General features: G+C 46.7%; 1 protein-coding gene across 3 annotated transcripts; it reads left to right on the top strand.

The window, feature by feature from the left end:
- Positions 1-3,500: 3,500 nt before the first annotated feature.
- LOC123159245 (uncharacterized) lies at positions 3,501-5,021 on the top strand. Of its 3 annotated transcripts, none has more exons than XM_044577070.1 (2): positions 3,501-3,642; positions 3,770-5,021. In XM_044577070.1, the coding sequence occupies exon 2, from the start codon at positions 3,779-3,781 to the stop codon at positions 4,847-4,849; it is 1,071 nt and encodes a 356-aa protein (XP_044433005.1). In that variant the 5' UTR covers positions 3,501-3,642; positions 3,770-3,778; the 3' UTR covers positions 4,850-5,021. The 3 variants fall into 3 exon arrangements, with proteins under 3 accessions (XP_044433005.1, XP_044433007.1, XP_044433006.1); XM_044577072.1 differs by having other exon boundaries at positions 3,502-3,642; positions 3,764-5,021; XM_044577071.1 differs by having other exon boundaries at positions 3,522-3,642; positions 3,775-5,021.
- Positions 5,022-9,244: the final 4,223 nt, after the last annotated feature.

Raw genomic sequence — 9,244 nt, 5'->3', positions numbered from 1 at the left:
TCATGTTTCCGGTTAATACAATTCTAGCATGAATAATAAACATTTATCATGAAATAAGGAAATAAATAATAACTTTATTATTGCCTCTAGGGCATATTTCCTTCAGTCTCCCACTTGCACTAGGGTCAATAATCTAGATCACATCACCATGTGATTAACATCGATAGTTCACATCATCATGTGATTAACACCCATAGTTCACATCACTATGTGACCAACACCCAAAGGGTTTACTAGATTCAGTAATCTAGTTCACATCGCTATGACGGAGAGGTATCTCTGGGCCCACTCGGTAATGCATCATCATAATGAGCTCAATGTGACTAAGTAGTTAGTCACGAGATCATGCATTATGGAACGAGTAAAGTGACTTGCCGGTAAGGAGATTGAACGAGGTACTGGGATACCGACGATCGAATCTCGAGCAAGTAACATACCTATTGACAAAGGGAATTGCATACGGGGTTGCTTGAATCCTTGACATCGTGGTTCATCCGATGAGATCATCGTGGAACATGTGGGAGCCAACATGGGTATCCAGATCCCGCTGTTGGCTATTGACCGGAGAACGTCTCGGTCATGTCTGCATGGTTCCTGAACCCGTAGGGTCTACACACTTAAGGTTCGGTGACGCTAGAGTTGTTATGGGAAATAGTATGTGGTTACCGAAGGTTGTTCGGAGTCCCGGATGAGATCTCGGACATGACGAGGAGCTCCGGAATGGTCCGGAGGTGAAGATCGGTATATTGGACAAAGGGTATTGGAGTCCAAAATTGTTCTGGGGGTACCAGGTGATGACCAGCGTGTCCGAGAGGGGTTTCGGAGGCCCCGGCAAGTGTTGGGGGGGGGGCTTATGGGCCAAGGGGAGGGGGCACATCAGCCCACTAAGGGGCTGAGCGCCCCTCCCACCCCATCTCACGTAACCTGGAGAGGTAGGGGCGCCACCCCTAGGGCAGCCCCCCCTCCCGGCTTGGGGGGCAAGTTTCCTAGGGGGTGGGGGCGCCCAAACCCATCTAGGGTTTCCTCCTGGCCGCCGCCCCCCCTCTAGATGGGATCTAGAGGGGCCGGCCCCTCTCCCCTTCACCCTATATATAGAGAGGGGGTGGGAGGGCTGCAGCACCCTTGCTTTTGGCGCAGCCCCTCCCTCCTCCAACTCTTCCTCCTACTCCGTAGTGCTTGGCGAAGCCCTGCAGGAATACCACGAGCTCCACCACCACCATGCCGTCATGCTGTTGGAGTTCTCCCTCAATTTTTCCTCTCCCCTTGCTGGATCAAGAAGGAGGAGACGTCCCCGGGTTGTACGTGCGTTGAACGCGGAGGCACCGTTCTTCGGTGCTTAGATCGGATTCGGCCGCGATCTGAATCGCTTCATGAACGACTCCACCGACCGCGTTCTTGTAATGCTTCCGCATCGCGATCTTCAAGGGTATGAAGATGCACTCCCCTCTCTCTCGTTGCTAGTATCTCCATAGATTGATCTTGGTGATGCGTAGAAAATTTTGAATTTCTGCTATGTTCCCCAACAAGGATATCTACTCAAAACATCATAGAATGGCAACACGCCATTGGATCATAATATGTGGCATAAAGCACCATGTTCAAGTAGGGATTACAGCAGGGTGCGGGAGAGTGGACCGCGTAAAATAGATGAGGATGGTGATGTTGATGAAGACGATCACCGCGACGATGATTCCCCTCTCGATAGCACTCCGGTGCCACCAAGAGAGAGGAGGAGAGGTTCTCCCCCTTGTGCTTCCTCCTCCATGGCCTCCCCCCCTGGATGGGGAGAGGGTCTCCCTCTGGTCCTTGGCCGCGATGATGGCCTCTCCGGGATCCTCCTCCATGGCCTCCGGCGATGATGGCCCCCTCCTGCAGGGTGCCAGAGAGGGCCTATATTGATTTCTCGTGGCTACAGAGGCTTGCGGCGGCGGAACTCCCGATCTAGGTTTCTTTCTGGAAGTTTGGGTATATATGAGAGGTGTTGGCGTCGAGAACAAGTCAGGGGGGTCTCCGGGCTATCCACGAGGCAGGGAGGCGCGCCAAGGGGGGCGCCCCCCACCCTCGTGGGAAGCCCGGGACTCTTCTGGACCAACTCTTTGACTCCGTGGCCTTCTTCTGGTCCAAAAATAAGCTTCGTCAAGTTTCAGGTCAATTGGACTCCGTTTGGTTTTCCTTTTCTGCGATACTCTAAAACAAGGAGAAAACAGAAACTGACACTGGGCTCTAGGTTAATAGGTTAGTCCCAAAAATCATATAAAATAGCATATAAATGCATATAAAACATCCAAGGTTGATAATATAATAGCATGAAGACTTCACAAAATTATAGATACGTTGGAGACGTATTAGAGGGCTAGTCGGACTGAGGGACTTGGGCCGTCCCAATGTATGGAAAAGTTGACTCATACCCTTGAGCCTGTCCGGGGGTCATCCCCCCCCCCCCTCGACAGAGGGGCCACAAGGGCTGGCACGGGAGTGTTGGACAAAGTATATATTGGGCCTCGCCCTGCGCTGGCAACCTTTAGGGGCCGCCGATGCGGGCCCCTTTTCTAGCCGGCAACCCCAAAGTCTTTCCGGGGGCTGCCGGTGGAGATGTCCTTATGTACGTACGTGTTGCACTAGTTAGCCAGGGCCGAGGGGTGGCAAGAGCATGGTGGAGTCGTCAGACAGGGTAGGGAGGAGGAGGCAGGCCTATGACCTACCATTTGGAAATTAAAATACTTGTCAACATTTCCAACTTATATCAAATACAATATTTAGGAAATGCAGTGTATCAAAGTTCATAAATAAGAGGCATTTGACACCACCCCTTAACAGGTAGTTTCTTTATTTTGTATTTTTTTAAACTCTAAACCATCTAGTAAAATCACTTTAGTGATTAAAACAATATAGACACATGCCTGTAAAGTTTTTAGCTTAAGATTTTTTTAATCTTTTTATTAGAATAATATACAGAAAAATTACGTATAGTGATTAAACATTTATGTATTTGTAAAACATTTATATTTTTTTTTCTTCTCAGATGAGAACAAGTCTTTCAATATTTTGCAAGTTTATTTGGCAACTCATTGGATCCACTTGTGGTCCTTTCCAGGCGTACATCAGCTGGTCGCAAGCCATATACTTGTTCATTTCCACTTGGTTTACTTTGATCAGAACTGTAAACCGAACCGAAATTTCGGTCACCCTAACTATTGGTTCCTGTATATAAATTAGCAGGATAATTTGTTCATCAACTCAGTTAGTCGAAAAACCGAACACCTTTCCCTCCCTTGGAGCATCCCATCCAGCCTATAACAATCTCACCCGTTGGCACTACTTGCATGACAAGACAGAAAACCAAAACATTAAAAAAAATGCACTAGCATTATGCTACTACAACTGTTTTCTGTCATAAAAAAAAATACTTGCATGCAAATTTATACTCCATGGAAATTGAAGAGAGGCCTTGTCTGGGCAGATCCGTGGTAATGCGGCCCAGTCGGCCCATTGTCTACCCATCTGTTTGATCCATTTAAGATCAGAAGAAAGGGGGCAAGACCTAGATCCCATCCTTCCATCCCAGTTCTCCCAGCCGCCGCCGCCGCCAGTCCTGGCCGCCGCAGTAACCGATTCGATTCGTCGAGTCCTCCCCTGCTGCAGGTATTGCTGCTCCCAAAACTTAATCTTTCCTCTTCGATTTTTATCCTTCTGTTTTGTTTTGTCTGTAGAGATCTTGTTTGTCTATTACAATGTCAGAAGAAAAAAAAATCTCATCTTTCAGTGGCAGGGCAGGTAAATGAGGGCGGCGCGGCAGTTCGTGAACGTGGTGATGCGCACAGGCACCACCTACTCGGTGAGCCGCATCAAGCCTGAGGAGAAGCTCTTCTACGCATCCGTGGAGGAAGCGCGAGCCGCGGCGGCGCCCAAGAAGAAGATTCCGGCCCTGTCGAGGATGCCCGCGCCCAAGCTCAGGCTCGAGGCGTACGGCCTGGACGACATGCGGCTCGATTTCCTGCCCTTGTACGGGCGGGGCGGCGGCGGCGGCGGCGGCGACAGCAGCAGCGGGATCCTCTCCGTCGACTCGGCAGGCCACACCATCCTCTGCGACGCGAGCTCGGGCTGCGTCCAGCCTGCCCCCAGCCTCCGCGAGCCCAAGGGGGACAGCCCCATCTCGTTCACCATCGCTCGCGCCGGCGGCCCCGACCCCCGCGTCGCCGTGGCTCTGTACGTCATGGACAGGTTCCCCACCGGCCGCAGCTCCTGCAGCTTCGAGTCCCTCGCCTACGGCGAGAACAGCTGCTGGGAGTGGAGCCGGCTCCCGCCGCCGCCCTATGTCAACGACCCGGCCTACGACTGCACCGCTATCCACTCCTACACGCTGCTCAATGCAGGCTCCACCATCTGCGTATCCTCCTCCGGGCGCAGCCCCGTCGGGACCTACTGCTTCGACACGTCTAGCCGCCAGTGGAGGAAGGCTGGCCGCTGGGCGCTGCCCTTCTGCGGCAGGGCCGAGCATGTCCCCGAGCTTGACAACCTCTGGTTCGGCATGGCTGACAGCAGCCCCAACAACCTGTGTGCGTCGGACCTCTCCAGCCTCGACGGCGGGGCTCCCAGGATGCTACGCGAGTGGCAAGTCCTTGACCCGCCTCGGGGCTGGGTGCAAATAAGGGGCTGCCTGCTCTACCTGGGAGCCGGCAGGTTTTGCATCAACAAAGTTTTCGACATTGGGGACGAGGGCAGGACCAAGAGTGACAAGCAGGCTGCTGTCATCACCGGTGTGGAGGTGGTACATGATGAAACAGCCCAACTCCAGATGATCAAGCACAAGTCCTGTGTCAGCTATGCAGGCATCCAGTGTATCCTTTAGATCAATAGTGCTCCTCCCATATGAGTTGTTTTCTTCTTTCTCTAACCATGTTCTTAGACTGCAGCAGTTCACAGCACCATGTATATTAAATTTAATTGTGCTCTGTTCCTTCTTATATGTATGATACAGTTTGCTGTTCACAGCACCATGTATATTAAATTTAATTGTGCTCTGTTCCTTCTTATATGTATGATACAGTTTGCTGTTCCAACTTCATATGACTGTAATCTTTAAGGGTCTGGTTAGGAATCAGTCGACTGAGACTTCGCGAAGTCTCAGTCAGCTGACGTCAGCATACAATTTTTATTGCTCAGCATTTGTTTTCAGCCAGGTTTTGTTACTTTTCCTAGAGGAACTAAGCCAGATTTTGTTCTACGTATCGCTGCTTGTTTCTCCACTCGCGATCGTTGCATGGGCCTGCAGATCGGCCCATATTTCTTCTTTGGCATTGCACGTCACGTGTTTGTGCTGTGTTCCTTTTCTTCTTCTTTTTTAGATCTGTGTTGCCTCTCTTCTTTTTTTAAGATCTATGTTCCTTCTCTTCTCTGTGTACTTCTCGCATATTTTTTTTCTCCTCATTCTTTTAAATGGGTTTGAGTTGTATAAAAATATATTTATGACAAAGAAGTAAAATATCAAAAATGGAAAAAAGAAAGCAAAATATAATTCCTACTCTTCATATCATCTTGCTCGCTCTTTGTTTTCCTATCATTCTTCAAAAAACAATTTGTATTGTAAAAAAGATCGTTCATGTTAAAAAAAAATAAGAACAAGATTAAAAAAACTCAGTTGCAGGGTCTGTCTAGGTCTACGTTGACTGAGACTTTGCGAAGTCTCAGTCGACTGATGACATCAGCATACGTATATGACATCAGCATACGTATATGACATTAGCATATATGTACAAGCCAGGCCTGCTTCGTTTATGTGACTGTTTGCGTGTTTTTGCTGTTATGGGCTGGCTTTATACTTCTACTGGGCCGTTATCTCATCTTTTTCTTTTCCCTGCAATCTGTTGCTTTTTGCCGGATTTTTTCCTCTTCTTGTACTTGGGCTGTACAACTACAAATATAATATGTGTTTTGCTATCCAGCTACAACCTCAGCGTTTCTCAAAAAAGCTACAACCTCAACGAGTGAGGTAACTTTTTTTGTTCAAATCATAGCATTTTTTTCCCGGAAAATTCTTGTATATGCAATACAATGCATGCTTGTAGTGTTTTTTTAGATGGGCATATAACTTATTGTCATTTTTCGTTCATGAAAAATTATAAAGGATTTGAACACAAAGAAACAATAATAATTTTGTGGTTGCTATTGCTTGCTGACGAGCTATGAAGTTGCTGCCTGCGGTTGTCAAAGTACAGAAGGACAAAGGACAATTTTGTTACATGAACAATTTCTAAACATGTGTGCGAGCATTTTCTAAAAATTACATGAACATTTTTTAAGAACCGTGAACAATTTTAAATTTTATGGAGAGTTTAAAATAAATATGAATTATGTTTTCAAATACATAAACACTTTTTAAAAATACAGGAACATTTACTAAATGAATTGCATGAATAATTCTAGAAAATTTTTCATCGCGTATTGAAAAATGTTCACCGCATATCGGAAAAGTGCTCACTAATTATTTTAAAAAAAAACTTGAACATGTATTTTTAAATATTCATATACACACAAGGAAATGTATTTCTACTAATGGGAAATGAAAATCATATTAAAGGGAAAAAAAGCAAATTAACCAGATAAACAGGAGGAAAAAATTAAAATAATAAAATAGAGAAAGGAAAATTAAAAATGGATAATGGAAAACAAAGGATAAAAACAAAAAAGGGGAAAAGGAAAAGGGAAATGAGAAGAAAAACTGAAGTTAAAAAATTAGGACACAAATTTACAGTTGCAGTCTTGTTGTACCGCTCGCATTTGTGGGCTGATTGTGACACATTCAGTTGAAGGTTTAGCGTTATACATGCAACTGGCCAACATCCCTTGGCGCAAGTTGCACTCGAGGACGACACTCGCAGTTGCGTGCCTAGTGACAGACATGCAACTGCCGCCCTACCCCCGATAAACACGACAGAGTTGCAGTCGGGGCGACACTTGCAGTTGCATGCCTAGTGACAGACATGCATCTGCCACCAACCATTGACAAAAACACCACAGACCGCATAGTTGTAGTCGTGTTGCACACATGCACTTGTACTTAGGGACGACACTGGCAGTTGTGTGCCAAGTGGCAGACATATAACTGTCCCTCCCCACTGACAAACACCATAGGGTTGCAGTCGTGGGCGACACTTGTAGTTGCATGTCTAATGACAGACATGCAACAACCCCTTCCCCGACAAAACACCACAAGTTTGTAGTAGCATTGAAGACATACAGTACCACTCCGGGGCAAAACTTCCAATTGCGTACATTTTAAGACGACATGCAACTACCCCCTCCCCACCAACAAACCACACAGAGTTGTAGTCGGGGGACGAACTTGCAATTGCATGCCTAATGACAAACATGAAACTGCCCTCTTCCAACAAAACACCATGGAGTTACAATTGCATTGAAGACATGCAGTTGCACTCGAGAATGACACTTACAGTTGCATGCCTAGTGATAAACATGCAATTGCTCCTCCCCGACAAAACACCATAAAGTTGCAGTTGCATTGAAGACAGGCATTTGCACTTGGGGGCGACACTTGGAGTTGTGTGTCTAATGGCAGACATGCAATTGCCCCTCCCACCGACAAACACCACAGAGTCGAGGGTGATATTTGCAGTTGCATGCCTACTGTCAGACATGCAACTACTCCCCCCTCCCTGTCGCGCTCCGACAAAAAAGGTCAATGGCAGTTCTTTGGGTAGACATGCAGTTGCATTCTGGGGCAACACTTGCAGTTGCATGCCTAGTGTCTGACATGCAACTACCTCACTCCGCCCACACACCCTCTCCTGCCGCCCTCCAGCAAAACAAGGGTCAGTTGCAGTTGAGGGTGACACTTGCAGTTGCATGCCTAGCGTCAGACATGCAATTGCCCCCCTCTCCCGCCGCCCTCTGACAAAACAAACGCCAGTTGCAGTTGGGTGCGTCGACATGCAGTTTCACTCGAGTGTGACACTTGCAGTTGCATGCCTAGTGTCAAACATGAAACTTCCCCCTCTCCCGCCACACTCCGACGAAACAAAGGTCAGCTGTAGTCGGATGGGTAGACATGCAATTCCAGTCGGGGGCGACACTTGCAGTTGTGTGCCTACAGTCAGACATGCAACTGTGCCCCCCTCCCGATGTCCTCCGACATAACAAAAAGACCAGTTGCAATCGGGTGGCCGGTAGGCATGCAGTTGCAGTCAAGGACGACACTTGCAGTTGCATGCCTAGTCTGAGGCATGCAACTACCCCCTCTCCTGCCGCCCACCAACAGAACAAAAGTCAATTGCATTCGCTTGTAGACATGCAGTTGTAGTTGAGGGCGACATTTGCAACTGCATGCCTTGTGACAAACACAACTACCCCTCCCCTCTTCCACTATCCTCCAATAGAATAAAGGTTAGTTGCAGTCGAGGGCGACACTTGCAGTTGCATGCCTAGTGTTAGGCATGCAACTTTACGGTGTACGCCCGTGAAAAAAAACATAGCACATAAACACAATAAAAAATTATTTTTGGGTAATACACAAAGAAACAAAGTAAAAAAATATATAAACAAAATACAAATAAGCAAATAAAACAAAAGTCCATGTAGGAAAGGCAACGACAACTCTGAATAAAAAATTAAGACAACAACCTGTGAGAATAAAAATTGTTCATGCGCGTCAAAATGTAGGTTCTTAAAAAAATTGAATGTTCCATATTTCCTAAACAAGAAAGATAATAAATCAAAAATGAAAATACAAGTAAAGAAATAAATGGAAAATCTACTAAAAAGAAATGAAAAAAGAAAGGTAAAAAGCTAGACAAGTACACATGTATACTGTATACATACACATAGAGTGAGCAGCCCCATTAACTTTCTTTTTCTGTACATACACGGTGTCACACAACCCAGCAAAAAAGAAGAAGAAGAAAACATACAAAGATTTACATGGACAGCTATGACAATATAAAAATAGAAAAGCACAAAAGAACGGGCCGCAAACCACAACACACAACCCACAACCCACGTAGCGGAAGGCATACTATGCTGCTGCCAGCCTCTCAGATCGGAAAGGCCTAGTGTGTTTTGAAAAAGAAAACACATCAGAGACTGAATACAGGTCGTAAAGTCTCGGTCGACTAATTTTTAGCGTTCCCCTTGCATGTATGAGATGCAACCGGCCGCCACCGAGGGAAGTTGCGTGTCAAGGGTTAACATGAAACTGAATAAAAAAGGGACCCCCACCTCATTTACCCCC

This window comes from Triticum aestivum, chromosome 7B (assembly GCF_018294505.1).
Source record: "Triticum aestivum cultivar Chinese Spring chromosome 7B, IWGSC CS RefSeq v2.1, whole genome shotgun sequence".
Lineage (NCBI taxonomy): Eukaryota > Viridiplantae > Streptophyta > Magnoliopsida > Poales > Poaceae > Triticum > Triticum aestivum.
The sequence above is the reverse complement of the archived record's forward strand: the minus strand, read 5'-3'. Positions and strand labels throughout refer to the sequence as shown.